At 39.3% G+C, this 18,214-nt stretch overlaps 1 protein-coding gene and 1 pseudogene across 1 annotated transcript; both read left to right on the top strand.

Annotated features, from left to right (window-relative positions):
* The first annotated feature begins 1,948 nt into the window (after positions 1 to 1,948).
* On the top strand, positions 1,949 to 9,717 carry LOC117212138 (DNA fragmentation factor subunit beta). The gene is made up of 6 exons (XM_033456657.1): positions 1,949 to 2,261; positions 3,453 to 3,554; positions 5,413 to 5,545; positions 5,664 to 5,875; positions 7,859 to 8,442; positions 8,649 to 9,717. The coding sequence occupies exons 1-6, from the start codon at positions 2,205 to 2,207 to the stop codon at positions 8,806 to 8,808; spliced, it is 1,248 nt and encodes a 415-aa protein (XP_033312548.1). The 5' UTR covers positions 1,949 to 2,204; the 3' UTR covers positions 8,809 to 9,717.
* Positions 9,718 to 11,131: 1,414 nt separating this feature from the next.
* On the top strand, positions 11,132 to 16,995 carry LOC117212139 (annotated as a pseudogene).
* Positions 16,996 to 18,214: the final 1,219 nt, after the last annotated feature.

Raw genomic sequence — 18,214 nt, 5'->3', positions numbered from 1 at the left:
GTGTGATAAAGGTTTGTCGTTGCGGTAAATTGCAGAGAAATGTGGTGTCAGTCATAGTTGCGAGAATAAGAAAAAAGTATGTGAGTGCACCAATTTCTTCACAAAACGGTAGACCGCGACTTATTTCGGATAGAGCAGCACGTGAAATTGCACACTGTATTCGGTCGGATAGTTACAAAACACCAAAAATTGCTGCTCAGGAAATCGAAATAAGTGCTAGCGAATGGACCATTCGTCGCTCTTTAAAGAGAATTGGTTTACGAGCGAAGGAAAAAGAAAGTAAACCAGCTCTTTCAAACAAAAATATTAAATTACGAAAACAATTTGTGGACATCTACAAAGAATGGACGACCGAAGATTGGAAAAGAGTTATATGGATTGATGAAACAAAAATTAACAGCTTCGAATCTGACAGAAGGTCCTGGTATTGGATTTCATTCGAGAATAATGATCAACCAGGTGGTATAAAACAAACTATGAAGTTTGGCTCAATTATGTGTTGGGGTTGCTTTACTCACAGAGGTGTTGGTCCCTTAGTTCGAATCGAAGGTATAATGCGAAAAGAGCATTATTTGACCATTCTACAAAGTAATTTACCTTCTGTAGTTAATTCTATTGGATATAATGAATGTGAAGTAGTATTTTAACAAGACAGGGATCCTAAGCATACTGCAGACATAGTTAAAACCTGGCTAGAAAATCAAAATTTTTCTGTGATGAAGTTGCCAGCGCAAAGTCCGGATATGAATCCGATCGTAAATTTGTGGTCCATTTTGAAAAGAAGGCTGGCAAAATATAATAATCCACCTTCCGGTGTTCATGATTTATGGGAAAGAACACGACAGGAATGGTACAATATTGAACCACAAATAATTAAAAATTTAATTGACAGTATGCCTCGTAGATTAAAAGCATTAAAAAAAAAGTAAAAGGAAGTAGACGAAATACTAGGTTGAAACCTTAATTCGACGAGTATAATTAAAGTGCAACACTGTAAACATGGTTTGAGATGTCCATTTTTGTAAAATGTTCTGTACATTATTAATGTTAATGGAAATGAACTATTACATTTTGTTAATCAGACGTAGCTTGTAGTTACTGTTACCTAATATTTACCAATCACTTGAAAAATTAGTCGTAGTATCGCCTTTTACATAAAATCAGCGGAGTGTGTTTCCACTTTTGCTCGTCACTGTACATATGTGAATGAGTGTTCAATTAATCACAATGCGAAAAAAAGACTATTGATCTGATCATCTACATTGTCAAAAGAGAAAAAGAAAGCATTATAGAGAACGCAGAGGTTGTCTGAATGCACACTGTTCTCTTGAACCAAAGAGGTAGGACCACTGATATGTAAATACGTCGTACATACTATCGACACGATATCCCGTGAAACGCGTGAAGTAACTTCGTCGCAGCCATATTGAGACTTTAGTATGTGGCGACACTAACGTTCGACTGGTGAACTTCTTTCTCGTGTACTCCCCTTCAACCACGAGTCGCCTCTTATCCATTAGTGATCCAAAGTGTTGAGTGCTGCGAGGTTCAAGAAGAGTAAGTATCCAAACATACATATCAGTGGACAGGATAGCTATAGTTTTGTCTAGTGGCGACATCTACGCGAGAGAGCGAAGCACGATTGCCTGATGCAGCTGACAGTTCGCAGGCGCATTTCCCGGTGCATTCTCTCATTTCAGGCCCGAGCGAAGAGCGTCGCGTTGTCGCGCCATTCCTTCCCCGTAATCCATCGACGATAGATACCATTCCTTTTCGCTCCACATATATTTTCTCGTCCTTCTTCTTCGTTGTTACTAGCGAGTATTCGTGCGTTGTCGCTGCGAAAGCGGCGATTAAACAAGTTCCTCGGGACGGCTTTGTTAATATTCTCCTTGTCTGTCTTTCTTTCTTCTTTCTCTGTCCGGCGTATAAATACTTCCTATCCGCTGACTCCACATTCCAACGCTAAGCACTATTCCTCGTTTCTTCTCTCCCCACTCTTCTCCAGGCTTATTCAACTCCCGGCATCCGTTGATTCCCCTTCCGTCCGCTGACCGATAAACGTACCGTTGTCACGGTCGAAGAAAGAAGAGGTCGGGATCCGAAGTATACCAGCTGTTTCGCGCGTCTTACGTTTTCTTCTTGCACACGATCTTCTTTCCCCACGCCTTCTGTGATTACGGTCGGCACGGAGTACGTCGATCATGTCACTGATCGCCAACTGTTTTCGACGGCTCACCGAGACACCGACTAAGAACGAGGTAAACAAAGAATCGCACCTGATCCGCGCGTCCCGAACGAAGTATGCATGAGCTTTGTTCACCGGTTGCGCACGCTGGTAATATCTCTGTGTTCTCTGTTCTTTTCTTCTTCCCTGCTTGTAACGCATGAACGGCTTATCCAGCGTTAGTCATTGGAACGTGCTCTCTTTATTTTTCAACAATTTGTTCGTGATATTGTATCGAGTTTACATGTAGCGATATCGTTTATTGGAATAATAAATGAAGGCAATTTTTGTAATAGAAGAGTATTGATGTTTCCAGTTGTTTAACGTTGTCCTTCTTTAAGACAAATGAAAATAATTTGTGTGTATTTTATTTATCAAACGTATTAAATATATACGTCATATGAAAATATTAATCAATCGCGTCAAAGAATTATCAAAATACAAGCATGCAGCTATATAAATTAAGTTGATTGATCGTGTTAATCCATGAAATTCCCTTTTTGTACTGACACGGCTCGAACACTTGTTCGTAACCAGAAGATTGTATATAAAGAGCACATTAGCAGGAAATAGTGAATCAGTCGAACGTTTCCGTGTTTTCGTATACAGATAGATAATTTATGCGTGGGCGGACCGTAGCAAGGTGCGTCCAGCCGGTAGAACTTCCGACTTTCGATTCTATTTGCATTACCGAGTGACCGCGATTAGAGGTCGCCAATGTAGGTCACTGGAAGAAACTGTGGCACGCGCGCTTCCGCAGCCATGACCCTGAACGAGATCGGCCCAATTGCACATCCGGTGATCACAATACTCGATCTCGTTCATTATCCTCCGTTATCTAGGCGTTATCCCCGATTAAGAGATTAAGCTTCAGCTCATTTGCATATTTTCTTGCATGATTCCGCAAAAGACGCGGTTTAATATCTGCTCGATTAATCCAGACGCTAACTTCCTTTCGTCAACTAGAAACAGTAGGAAATACATTTGTTGAAAGTCAGCTGATTTCCCAAATTTGTATTTCAACCTGAAGGAGTCGTTTGAGAATTTAAATTAATCTAGTCGAATGAATAGTTTTGTTAAACGAATGAAACCGAATTTAAATACTTGTCGCTAATACTCGTACATATGGTTTTTCTAAGATTTTATGGATTTGTTTTTAACCTCGGCACGAAAGTGCTAGAAAATAAAAAAAATTTTTCATCGCGTTTTACCGATTGTTTTCCAGTTCAAAGGCTACAAGGTCACCGATGTAAACCGCGTGCGAAAAATCGGTGTTGCCTGCAGGAGCCTTCATGAGCTGAAGCGGAAAGCGTGCGCAAAGCTGAACGTGAGTATCTATGTGATTAACGCTCGCGGCGTTTATTTAATCGACCGATGGTGCGATTCAAACGAGGAGAAAAAGAGAGAGAGAGAGAAAGAGAAAGAGAGAGAGAGAGAGAGAGATGATAACGAATAAAAGGGAGTAAGGGAGACGGGCAGAACGGAACGTCGCGTTGCATGGAAACCGTTCCGCGATTCCATATCGTTTTCACATGACATGACAAAAGTTTTTGGTTGAAATTGGGTCATAAAAGCCTCGCAGCTGATCCATAATACGCCCCTGGAAAATTGTAACACCCGACTATTCTGTCTCATGCGATCGGTATTTCGTTACAAGTGCGCCAAAAACAGGCCAACCTTGTACCGCCTGTGAAATTACTGAAAAACAGCGCAGCACGTGTCATATATGAAATCTCCATATTTATCGGCGCTTTTTCATTCAACTCGTTATATGAATTATTTAAATATTTCCTTGACACCGAATAACTAAAAATAAACGAAATGTTAATATCGTAAAATAAACGTAAAACGTGATAACTAAAAAACGTAAAACGCGATTCTGGTACAATTCATCAACGCGATTAAGTTATGTGAAATCTGATCCCCGCTTTCAAGCATGAAGAATCCATGTAGAGAATCGTAACGGGCACACTAGAAGCCTGTGATAGTGTAACTTCTTCGATGGATCAAATGCTTTAATATACGATATAAAATGTGTACGTAACGGTGTTACACAACAGTCAACCTAGTTATTCCACTTCCTTTAAAAAGAAGACTGGATTTCAGATAGGGCGTTACGGAAGTGGGCAGGCACGTGCGAATAATTAGTCGCGAAGATATGGAGCGGAGAGAATTAGTATTTACATGGCACGTGTCGCTTGCCAGTGAGTCGTGTATAGGTTAATCCAGTTGTGGGACGACCTTGGGGCCGAAGCACATTCGTCTGCAGCGTGTAGCTCTATCGAACCAGCCCGGCCACGGGCAAGGAGCAGCCCGTCAATGTCAAGGTCGACCGTCTGCTGGACCGATAGTTGAGAACCGATGGCCATTTCTTTCATCGGAACCAAGATCTTTCGATTTTTTTGCCATGACGCGCACGCGGATGCGACTATTTGCTGTTTGCCAGCTTCCGGCCAACAAATTTTAACAGTTGTAACTAGTGTAACAGTGTGATTCCGAAAGAATTGATTTCGGCGATGCGCGCCACCGTGAAACGGGACGCGTTCATGGTGCGGTGCCGCTTCATTCGTAGTAATTGGGGCAGCCTTACGCCTCTTCTCTTGCGTAAAAAGAACTAATGGGGGCAATGTTATGCGGTTAAAGGTTAGCTGTCCGTGACTATGTTTCCTCAGTATCGATGGATCAGTGTTCGCTCGAATGCGTTACTACAGCTTTGCCTGTTGCCTGTCGACGAATGTAACGGTTACGATGGGAGACATGATTCATTGAATACAAAAATAAGCAATATTATCATTCGTAGCGTTGGAAAACATACTAGTAATTACTGATGTGTTTTATTTAATGAAGGACAATAACGTGATCCAATTACTGTGTAAATATCATTCTAAAATAATTGTTTAAAATTACAACGAAGAATCATCCTTTCTGTTTGAGAGATACTTGACGATTTAACAAAGTTAAAGTTTCCTAACAGTTTTTATATGTTTTCGTTTTCATGTACTTTACGCTTTGATTAAACATTATACGATAGATCAGAGAAACTTTCGAGAACGTAACATGTCACGGTATTTCAAACGTACGATACCACTCTATTGGGAAATACAAATGAATTTATACCTCCACAACGTAACTCGATGTAATGAAACAGAAAATGAACTAGCATCGATGAATCCCTCGTGTTTTAGATAACGAACGATCCTGACGAAATTAACATCTACCTACTTGATGGCTCGTTGATTGACGAGGAAGAATATTTTTCCACGTTGAAACCTCAGACGACGTTGATCCTTCAGAAGCCGGGCGAAAAAGTGTTAACCGGTTAGTGCCGTTAATTTCCTTCCTACACTTGTTTATATCTTGACAATAGAAGGGCAAGTTGAATAGGAAACCTGGAAATGCGATAAACGAAGTTTAAAAATGCATCCTCTGCTTACAGATGCGGATCTTCTGTATGACATCTTAAGACGTGTTAACATCGACTTTCTAATTGCCGGCGAGAAAGCGTCTGAGTTCCTCACGGAAAACTTTAAAGCGAAAGTAGCCGTCCTATATAACGCACTGAACAAGGACGATTCGAAAACAGCGTTCAGTAGCAGGGGCGAACATCCGGAGTGGTTTCATGGATTGGAGACTAACTGTACGAGTAAAGTAAGTTTTCTTTTCTGCAAAAATATTTTTACGCTTCGCTCCCTTTCGAAGGGTCTACTTTCTCTTTTATGGCGTGTCTCTTCTTAGCACGCTATAGATATTCACAAAGAAAAATCGGGTTCTCTATATAAGGCGCGATATTTAAGAATTTATCTATACTCTAACTGTTTTGTTTGGCGGTGGAAACATTTCTGATCTTTTCAATCAGTTTATGTACTGAAATATTTTGAAAGATATAAATTGTATCTTTTTCATTTAAAAGTTGTCCTTGAAATTTATGTGTCAGGGTAATAGATGGTAGATGAGAAGGTAAAAAGAATCAATACGAATACGAACTATCCTACCATGCATATCCTTAGAGAAACTTTTTTCCATAGATACCATTCAGGACGCGATCAAAGATAAGTCAGCCTCGCACCTATAACAAATCGCCCTAGGTCGACATAGTCTAATATAATAGAATGAGAGGGAGTTTGTCCTTCGATGTGCGAGTTAATTAACGTTACGGCACTTGCATTCCGACAGATTGTTATTTATCATGCACAGAGTTTCGCGCCGAAATCTTGCAACTCTTTATTTAACGATTACATGAATAATTAATTAATTGGTTATCTATCCGTTGTGCGATGTTCGCGCGAAAATTTCACTTTTACAGCTCATCTGTTGAATTGCGCAATTCTTTCGTAGAGGATACGTGCGCTAGATAAAAAAATAATAAATTTGCGCTGACTACAATACACGATGTCGATTTTACGGAATCCTACTCCTCGCAAATCCCACACCTAATCCTCGGCCATGTCCATATGTTTATACTATTAGGAATATCTCCTATATCTACGGTACGGATTTCTTCGACAGCTTTACTGATGAAACATGCCTTCGTCCTTGTCACACCTCTTTTCTTCCAATTGATGTGCAATGTCATATACAAAGTTATTATTGTTTGGGATTTTGAATGGCCGTCCGTTTATGGCTCGGACAACACCTCTCCCTTCTTTGAGAAATTCTGAATTGCCTGCCTCCCCGAGCTGTAAACCTGATGACTCAGGGGTTCAATATGTTGCGAATTATCAACTAAAGAGCAACCGGTCAGATCCAACTGATCGGTCGATATCGCGAAACTTGAATGAATTAACGCTCAGGTGGAGGAGGTTTAATATATTGAGTGTTAGTGCAATTTGGCACTTTACTTGCACTTGTTGTATACGAGCAAAGTTTGATGTTCTGAACATGACAGTTGTAAGATCTTGTTGAGACTGAAGTACTTTACCCGCATGGTACGACTCTCTGTTTATGACTGTCCTAGTATGTTGTTGATAACCTCTCCGTCCATCGTGCTTTCCCGGCCGGGGGTTTTCCCTGGTTTACCTGTACTCTCGGGTGTGCATATGACCTGGTATTGCCTGGGGTTTCCCTAACTTCTATGTCATCAGGTTTACAGCTCGGAGAGGTCAGGTAATTCGGTATTTCCCAAAAAAGGGAGAGGTGCTGTCCGAGCCATAAACGGACTGCCACTCAAAATCCCGAACAATTATATTATTATACGTGTGCGATATGTAGATTATCGAAATGATCTTCGTTGGTTATTCATTTGTTTTAACACCGACAAATTATGTTTCATGATTATTTTACGAAGACAGTAGATCGCGAACTGGATCGGTTGAAATTACTTTCGGTGGTGGATTTCAACAAATAATTGGGCTTCCATTGTACGTTATGATACGCAATAACGAACCATTGTTGGCGATTTATCGAAAACAATAGATTTACCCTGCTTTGATTACAGAGCAATTATAATCACAATATGGCAATATCAATGTATACTGATCCATTTTGATTGTCCACGGCGGCGGTTGTCATTTAGTTCACCGGAGTTCCTCTCACAACCAAATAAGCTTTTCCATCTAACGGAACGCGCACCATGTTATTCGATTACGTTCGATTGAATTAATGCATCGACTAACGAAATTAATGGTTTTACAGGAAGCGTACTTGCATCGTAGATGTCAAGATAGAATACGAGGCTATCTCTATAAAACGATCGATCAGATCAAATCATCGGACGTATTTACGAAGGATCCCCGAGCCAGAAAGCAACTGTTGTACGCCATAGCGTTCTTTAAGATGCAACTGAAAGAGGACCACTATTTTGGCTACTATTTCGATAGGAGTCGAGCAAAGTCCGAAGCGTTGGAGGGTGCAGACGAGCTTGATTCGTCATCCTGTTACGATCATTGTCCCTGTAGATTGAAATGGTTGGACGATAGTACGTACTTCAGATTGTTTGGAGCGATGGAACAGTTCGATGATACCGATGGTGTAAAAAAGAGGAACGGAAGAAGCTCGGACACAAAGACTGAAGAGGAAGAGGCAGAGGAGAGTTGTCCTTACAAGATTAGAAGGAAAGCGAAGAAAGCGTGTATCGCGTTGTGCGATCACACGGGCGAATTTAGGTGTTACGGTATGTGGAACGAGGATAAATGTTCTTACCCGGATAAGCACAAGATCAATCCTTATAGATCGAAGGAAGAACTTGTTTTATTCTCTACATGGAATTTTGATCACAAGTAAGTTATACTTATGATCTGTTATGACGAATTATTACTATGTTTGTTGACCGTATACAGAATGTTTCAGAGATCATCGTTTAGTTAATTGAAATTATTATTATCACAAGCAGTTCAATTTCATGATGGTGTTCAAATCATTCTGCATAATACAGTCTTAAATTGGCACGTACTATTTTAAAAAATAATAAAAATATGATTTGTAGGATCGAGAAGTCCAGGTCTATAATCCCATCGCTCCTGAAATTAGCGTCCCAGGGTAATACCAACGAGTCAGACCTCATTGAAATTTATGACAATCTGTTTACGATGAAGAACTTGAGGCTGGTCCACATTGTATGCCACGATAAAAGCTCGCACAAATAATTAGTTGTTATCATGTGGGAAAACTATAGGAGATTTCAGCGACACGGGAAATCGCTATCAAAGATACGTAACACGTAGAAATAACCTCTGAGTGTAAATGTAACTCTTCATATGAAAAGCATACTTAATTGTAAATTGCTGTTGATAGATGATTTAAAATTTCAAAGTTTATCATTTGTTATATACGATTTCCATTCCGTTGCGCCACGAAGCAACAAAGCAATATTGATCACGAGATCGAGAAATCTTTTCTTTCTATGGTAGACTAACATACTTTGCTATATTACAATTTTCTATTATCTACCATGAAACACCATACACAACAGAATTTGTTCGATAGAAACACTGTCGAAAAATACCGAGATAAGAATCTCTACTTTGCAACGACGAATAAATATGTATGTATGTATATCTTGCGCACAATTTCTGTCTCAATCGGTAAAGTAGAAACCGAGCACGTCGATAATTTAAATACAAAGTCCCGGAGAGTAACAGATCGATATAATCAAATTAGTGCACCGTTGACGCGAAAACTTTTTTATCACATTTTTAAGACATCTTTACGTACTAACGACTACTATAAACTTTCTACCGACATTTTGCTGAACAAGTGCAACGGAACGGCGGTGTTTCTCCTTTATCACGAATCTGAGTTCCCAACATGGGGGCATCTCAATATATTATACAGGGTTGGGCGCAACGGAATAATCGTTGATTAAAAAGGATTTATTACGGCGAATCGAAAAGATTCGTTTAAAGGACTGTTAATTGTCTTGTTGAAATTGCAACAAAGGGGCTGTCCGAGGATGACCTGGCTTTGGGGTACATTTGGAGATTATCTTTAAAAAAAATGTGCTCCGTAAGATCGAGTATCTTTCGGATATTTTTGATTCGACTGGTTCACCGAAGACAAAACCAAAGTTCTGATATATATACATATATTATATAAATATATAAATATATACATATTCATTACTGAATTTAGAGAATACATATACATATATATTTATTTATTATGGACGCGTGTGCAGAATGATGAAATTGTGTCTCATTGGGATTTAATACTTAAATGTTAGATAATGTTGAAACATTGAATAGTAAATGCAAAAAATTGCATTAGGACATGCGAAATTTAATTGAGTTTAATGGAATTCGGAGGTATGTTGGTAGCTCAATTCACGATATGATGATTTGTTTGGAAAATAGAAAAATGCTAAATGAATTCAGGTAATTCTATTTGCCATAACATTTGTCAACAAAAAGGTATATTTTATCAATGGATCGAGGACAAATAGCTTACTCTATTATTAAAAAGAAATTGGGGTATTGGGGTCACAATTCAACAATTTGACCTAAATAAATACTCTAGATCTCATAATGATCTACGGAAGTGTTAATGCATGACATTCTCAGTATTTCATTTGGCAATTTAAATATCGTCTGACTATATTCTACTCATCCTGCGCTCGTGACATATAGATAAGTATACATATATACAAAGGTATACATATACTATATTTAGATATATACACAGAAGAAATTATAAAATGTTTTAGAGATTTGTGCGATATATCTGAAACGGTGCCGCTTTCGGCACAGAAATATCTAGCGGAAGGACCTGATTCGAATTACATCTTTTTGATAATTCTTCTTTTGATATAATTTCGGTCAGACTTTGTTGGTTTCGTCGCGACTTCTCTCTCGGGACTAATCGCTACGAAACGAATCATTGTCGATTCAACTAACTTTTTATAAAATCTGAATTACTATCGACGACGATCACGACGACCAGAAATAACGAGAGAGTAATGAGAACCGTTGGCAATTTAGTAAATTTATTTGTGTATCGAGCGCCGTGTATGAGCCTCGTATACACGTCTCTTTGCTTAGAACATTTATAATTACCGATATAATATTTTGGTCACCTTGATGCAACGTATATTATAATAAATAGACTGCGGATATTTATGCATTTATGCCAAACATAACGAAGCAAAAATGTACAGAACGTACGTAAATGCAAATATATACAAAATATTCAAAGTACGATACTCGTTATAATATCCAGTAAATGAAACAGATCACTATTTAGAATCCATTTCTTCTGTTTATGTTCACAAGAATATGAATTTGCATAAAATTTCGCAATGTAGTAAAGAAGCACATGCCACGGGAGTGTTTCGCATCAATGATTGGTGACCTGTGCTTGACCAATTAAAAATTTGCGTCGCTATTACTCAGATATTTCCTTTGCGTCGAAGGCACTGGCATCTTTCCAGTTTAAGGGCAGAAATTTGCGAAATTGTCGGGAATCGATCGAAGGATGGCGTTTCGAGGAGGTGGCAATATCGTTTGTCGATGTACGCTGCACGCGAAATCCCAGCTTTATCATCAGAGAAATTCATTTGAAAAGGTGTATACCAGCGACATACCATCGGTAAAGCATCCTGAATTAACGTGCGGTTTATTGATTTCGTATATCTCTCGAAATTTCTTTAATCAATCAAGATCAGTAGCCAGCTATCTTAAAATTGATATGTAATCAAAGTCGTTATGCCGCTTCGAAGGAGAAAACAAGAACAAGACGAAATGTTGCGCAAGCACGGTTATGAATCACGCTGAAGAGAAATGAAATTCAAGGAGTAATCGCCAGTTGTCGTGATGTTTCCTAAACACAAAAGAGAAATAGAGAGAGATTTAATATTTTTGTGAGAAGTATCATGCCAAAAAGGATGACGACGTTGTATCATGATTAAGGATACGCGCAACCAAACAGGAAAGAAACTGCACGAAAATGCGATATTTCCTCGTAGACAATGTATAAGCATAGTTATTTTTCAATGTAAAGCGACTGTATAGCTCTATTTTAGGCAAATGTATATTTTAAGTACGAGAGGACGACAGAGAGGAGAGCAAGAAAGAAACAGAAGGCTGGTCGTTAATTTTTTTCGTTCCATTTCCTTTATTCCCCTCACGCGCGTTGCAAATGATGTGAACAAGAATTAATTGCATTCGGTTAATTACCGCGTTGAAACGACCGTCGAACTCGTTCGTAACTTCGCAAGCGTAAAATTTTATGGCATCGAACCTTCTCGGGAGAAAAAGGTCGCGATATACAATCGATCCGTCGATTGATGAAAAATATTTGGACGCGGGATCCTGGTATATTCTAGCCCCGGTAAAATTCCAAATTCGTTTCGAATTCGCAAATGACGAACGCTTCATCGTAACTTCGGTTGTGTTTTTAATTATACTTGCAGAAATTTCCACGTGGTTGATAATTAAACGACGCGCTTTTGTCGCACAAAAACAAACGCTCCGCTTGAATTTATACCGGGACCAACGAACGGTTGATTGGAAAAACAATGTAATTTCATTAACCCATGTAAAAAAACAGTTCCGCGACGTCGTCCGCTCAATTTACTAGCTGTTTTTGTTCCGATCGCAAATTTAAATAATAGCGCTCTTTCGTTTTCCATTCTGAATCGGTTATTTCGTTTAAATATATATACGCGCGCAAATCAATTACCGTTGGTTGATTACGAGCGCAATTAAAAGGACGATTACAATGTAAGAACCTGCCCGACCTAATGTCGTTTAATTTAATTGCGCTTCTAAGGTTGCCGCGTTCTTTCTTTATCTCTCCACCTTCGTATTCACCCAGCTTTCTGGCACCGGCCGCGTTGGAAATTTTTCGCGAATGGCGTCGAAACCTTCATTAACAACGATATTGTTCAAGTTTCGTGAGTCTGTTTTTTTTTCTAATTTGACTGCGCCACTGAAGAAATCTACAACGACTGTTCGTTTCTTAATTTTGTAGTTTAAAAATTGAATTTAATCGACATAAGAATGCTGGCACGTATTGAAAGAAGCTTGATTTTATCTCGGATGATCGTTAGGATAGCCTGTAATTTAACGGCGGAGGAATATTGTGTAACGTGAATTTTTTTCAAAGCATCCGAGTTTTCGCGTATCAGCGCTTCTTGGAGAATCGAATCACGTTGATTCCATTTCGACGACAGACGTGATCTTTTGCACAACGAAGTAACAGTATAATGGGTCAATTTCGAATTCACTGAGCAGCTTGAATGAAGCTTAAACTTCGTTCATCTCCATTCTCTCTCTCGTCTCCCTTTCCCTCTCTTCTTGCCAATTCATCAGCAGCTATAATCGAAATTATTTTCAACTTTCGCGGTTTCCAACGAGTTAACATTGTTCGATCGACTCTTCAAAAAGATCACTGTTACGACCGATCGCGGAGAGACGCGGTCGCGAGGAAAACGCGTCAGCGAGAGGCGTAAATTCTCGCTACGATTCGGTGAATCGACGCCGCGAAGTAGTCGTTCCCCTGTTTCGGTTAAGATAACAGAGGTGGTTGAATGAATATGACACAGTATAGTAAGTTATATTTCACCGTTTATTCCACAACTTATAACGAGGATAGTTACACTGGTGCGTATGTACGAGATGAGTGAGTGACTGATCTGCGGGAGTGTATACCCGCTCGAAGGATGTTGACCGTTCGAAGGATGTGAAATCAGTGGTCTTGGGAGACGATGCTGTCTCGGAGGAAGGCTAAGGATCAGTCTAGCGCACGGGACCATCGGATTTGTTCGTGCCGATGTTATTTAGGAGAGCGAGGGATTAGCCTTCGTTTTTAATTGCTCAAACGAAGGGTCTTAACTGCCCTCGAGAGAAGGTTATTAATGGGGGGAAAGTTGCCGCGTGCGTGACAAAAAAACAACTTTCCCTTGTCCTGCCGTGGTAGACAATAGTGTTTAGAAACTCCTCGGGACCAGTTGTTTGTTTTGTTTAAAGGACCTTTTCTCGTAAATCTATGATTTATGGACGGTGCTTAAGGCTATTGAGGGTACGCCGTACGGAAGAGCGGACCTCTGGTGTCCGTCTGGCCCGCGGTGTGTGACCTGGGCCAGGCAGAGAGTCGCGCGGCGTAACAATCACAATGATGGAAGGAATAATATCGTTCATGGCGAAAACGGTTTTAGAGAATCCGGTCCCTTTGTTTTTACGAGTTTTTGAACAACTCACTTTCAAAAAGCATACAGTTAATGGAAAGATGAACGATTTTGCAGATATTTCATCTCGAAATTGAAAACGTTGGGAGCTGCAAAAAAAAGAAAAAAAAAATAAAGAAATCAGCTGCCGGATTCATCTGCGCTACTCAGATTTTAATGATACTTTGACGAAAAAAAATTTTCGTTTTACTTGTCGATGAGTTTTCGCGATTGAGCGATTCTCCATGGGTGAGCTATAGGATGAAAATTACCCCGCAATATGTTGCCAATTGCAACGAGTCGATGAATGGAAGTGCAGCGCTGTAATGTGCAATGCGGTCTCGTATAACGGATCGTTACAGAAATACAAACAGCCCATGGGAAGCGAGCTATTTCATGGTATTGATGACCGACTGATGAAATTATCGGGAATTCGTAAAATTCGTCCCAATACCCCAATTTCTCGATATTCAAAGTATTATGTTTCGAAAAAACAAACAAAGACGGAAATCCAATTTTTATGAAACATATCGGGAAAAGAAGAAAATATTACGTAAAACGAATTTAGTGGTCGAAAATCTGATCATTTGATTAGAATTTTATTTCATTTCTAAATCGCAACACAACTAACGCTTCGGCGATTCGGCGATCCGACAAATCAAGCGTTGGGTTATTATGGATTTTGCAGATTACACACCTTTCGTAAAATGATTCATCAAGTTTATTCGAGTGCACGTTTCTGCATTTTGTGCTGTCCAATGAATTTCGCGCGTGTCCAAAAGTACACACCATTCATCACTCGAAAATGATTCCATACAATAAGTCAATATATCTACCATCGTATAAGCTGCGTATCAGTCTTCCTCGAGTTCTTATCCGTTATTATCCCGCTTATTACACAAATGCGATACAGATAATGTGACGCGGTGGACACTATTCGTAACTGCAACGGAATTGCAACATCCGACTAATTTTCCAGCACAGCTTGAAATTATAATCGTTTACCACGTATATCTGATTACTATTTTTCTTGTATACTTTATCTTCTTTTCGCTTTTCATGTTTTTCCTCTGGTTTACGTAGATTAAGCTTGGCGACGTTTAATCTGATCCTAGCTTTTATACCGCTTTTTATACCGCTTTTTATACAACCTCATATTATGCAACAAAGCAGTAAAAAACAAAAAAAAAAAAGAAAGAAAAGAAATCACAAAGAATTCACGCTCGTGCGTTTCCGTAAAAAAAGCAAGAGATATCTTGGAGAAGTCGTAGATTTTCAAGCAGATGCATAAAGCACGAAGAGCATCTTATCCTGTTGAATGGTCTATCTATAATTCATTAACACCATGCATCTTTGCCTGCATTCCATTTCTGCCTCTTCAGCTTCACGCTTCGAGCCGGTTTTACGTATTATGAGGAAACCTGTGCATCGAGAACAGCCAGTTCTCAGATTGTAACGTGGATGCGAGTCTCATGTATATCTGAACCGCCAATAACTTTACACCGGAGTCTCTTTATGCCTTTCAGCAGCTTCCTCTGGAAAAGCTCGCAACAGTATATACATATATCGACGACCCGTTTCACCAAGAACACGGCAAAAGAAACTTCTCTTCTTCTCCGGGATCTCTGCAACGCGTCCCCCTCGACGAGAAAGGAACGTACAAAAGCGTTGCTCTCGACGCGAGTGTGACATCAATCACATCTCAACCTACATCAGTGATAAGACATCGACCCCCGACCTTCGGACTCCTTCGACCACCACCACCTTATCATCATAGCCTACACCAAGGCTGTGAGGCACCTTAGTCCACACCAGAGATAGGATATCGACCCCCAACCTTCGGACACTTTTCTACATCATAACCTACACCTAGCCCCACAACATCCTAAAACGAAAACGTATATAAACCGAGACTTCACCCAACTCGGGCAGTTCTTGTTCTCGTTCAACGTTCTCGTCGACAACGAAGTAACTATCAACGAAACCGGAAGAAACACCCATAAAACATAAAGCATCTACGGACGCTAAATCCTAGGATTGTGAAACATCGCTTCGTCTGGAAAACAAGGACATCCATACCTACGGGAAGGACTAGCTTGGACTACGGTCATCCTCGACGACGAATTCTTAATCCACGAAACCAGAAGGCCTTTGGAATTGGAAGCATCTACGGAAGCTAACAAATCAAGGTAAACGCTGGATTCATTTTTTACATATAGAGACAGACGATCTAGCTTTGATCAAGACTCACACAAAGAATTAGAAACATTTAAAATGATGTCGAAAGATAAAGCATGCACTTTCAGAGACGAACTTAGACGAATTATTGAAATGTTAAGCAAACAACAAGAAGGAAACTCGCTGGGCCCCTCTCGATCGCAGCCGGGACTGTCATCGTGGAGGTTTTAGTCGGTTGGAGTCCGGCACTACCACGCCGCTTTTCCCCAGAAGCGACCTGGTGTCCGTGCGGATTTCTTCCACGTTAATAAAAAAAAAAAAAAAGAAGGAAACTCGCTAATGCAAATACGCGTAGACACTATGACCAAACAAGCAAGCGAAGAGGGCCAACTCTTCGATAAAGAAATCGAACTGCTACGAAAAACAATTGCCGAAATCAAGTTAGCAAGACAGAAAACTGTTAAAGAAACGACCAGTGAAAGTTGTCAGGATAGTTTAGTTTCTAATCGTTTGAACAAAAGCTTGGAGAAAAAAGACGTTACTGTAGAAAATGAAGAGATGGTTTTGAAAGAATTTTCAAAAGAATTGCAGCCAAATGTAGAAAATTCTTATGAGAAGAAAGTATCAATTGACACCGATTCACAAGATTATATTTTCTTTAAAACAGACTTAATGTTTGATGTCAATAGCTCGACAGAATACCAGAAAGAGTCTTTGAAACGAAGGAAAGAAGATATTGCAGCATTGTATAATGATTTGTCACAATCTTCGTCGCAAGATACTCAAAATTTACAAGAATGGTTTGATAAAAAAGAGTAGAAGTTTAGGAGAAGCAGAGAAAGATCACAACAAGAAAGATAATATTTCAATAAGAAATATTTTGGACGATGATGCAAATAAAGAAAATAAAATTGAAAGGAAGGAATTAGAAGCAGTTAGTAAATCAACTGCTAAAAATGATATAATATCAACAGACAACAAAATATATCATTAGAATCCGTACAAAAAGCAATAGATAATGCTTACAGTAATGAACATTTGCTTATAGAAGAAGATCAAATGATGACAGCGAAAAATGCTTGTGACAGTGCAGAACCAAAAACTTCAGCAGATCTTATGTCAAGAAATTTAGATGCTAATACACAAGAGAAGTCTTTAGAAGATAAAGATGATAAAAGTCTATCTGCATCTATGTTAGATAGTAGTAAACGGAGCAGTCGTTATAATGTTGCTGTAAAGCCTGCTACTTCGCTAAAATTTGTAGAAATTGTTTACAATCAAACAAGACAGTCAAACACAAATACAATTTTGCGAAGCGTTTTAAAGACGAAATTAATCGAAGACAAGTCTGAAATAATTAATAAACAAAAAGCATCGGAAAATGTAGAAAATAAATTGACCAAAGAAGAAAAAAGAGACATTAAACAAAAATCAATTTCAGATAGTGAACACGAAACAACTAATGCGCGTCAACAAAGGGAAGTTCTTTTAATAGACGCAGCTAGTGATATCGATAGGTGTAAATCCGTAGAAAATGATAATGCAGTAATAGCAATTGATGAAGCGAATTTAAGCCAACGTACTAGGAATGCAGTATCTCCTTTACGTATAAATATGGTATTTGACAGTCCCTTATCACGTAGTCGGCGATCGAAGAGTTGTGATGATAAAAAGCAGTCAGAAGAAAACAAAGGTGCTACTATTGCAAAGAGAGGAGCGAAACATAGAGGCAGACCTAGGAGATCGGATAAAGTTGAAGTTAAAAAAAAATGCAGATACAAGAAAAATCTTACAAAATGAACAGAGTGGATTAGAAAAACAAAGAAAAGAAAAGTCGAAGGAAATACAAAAGAAGAAACTGCAGAGACAGAAGTCAATTCAAAAAGTATATTAAATAATAAGTGCGATTTACTTGATACCGAAAGAGCTATTGCAATTAATGATACTGTTCAAAATATTAAATTTACTGAAGGTAGGAGCCACACTCAAAATGATATGGAATATGTAGTAGAAGATAGAAGCTTGGAGCTGGGAGGCCTCGGCGACAACGACCGAAACAGGAGTGGAGGAGGAGGCTGAGAACCTTCGCCAAGCCATGACAGCAATTTGCGACGCATCTATGCCACGAGGCACACCGGGAACGATGCGAAGCAGAGCAGTTTACTGGTGGAACCCCGACATCGCGGAACTGAGGGCGAGATGCGTCCGGGTCT

This window comes from Bombus bifarius, unplaced genomic scaffold, assembly GCF_011952205.1.
Source record: "Bombus bifarius isolate JDL3187 unplaced genomic scaffold, Bbif_JDL3187 scf7180000008277, whole genome shotgun sequence".
Lineage (NCBI taxonomy): Eukaryota > Metazoa > Arthropoda > Insecta > Hymenoptera > Apidae > Bombus > Bombus bifarius.
The sequence above is the reverse complement of the archived record's forward strand: the minus strand, read 5'-3'. Positions and strand labels throughout refer to the sequence as shown.

Bases quoted from the DNA above. Each gene is read 5' to 3' on its own strand.
- LOC117212138 (XM_033456657.1), top strand. From the start codon at position 2,205: ATGTCACTGATCGCCAACTGTTTTCGACGGCTCACCGAGACACCGACT. The intron at 2,262-3,452 runs GTAAACAAAGAA...ATTGTTTTCCAG, and splicing joins AGACACCGACTAAGAACGAG to TTCAAAGGCTACAAGGTCAC. The intron at 3,555-5,412 runs GTGAGTATCTAT...CTCGTGTTTTAG, and splicing joins AAGCGTGCGCAAAGCTGAAC to ATAACGAACGATCCTGACGA.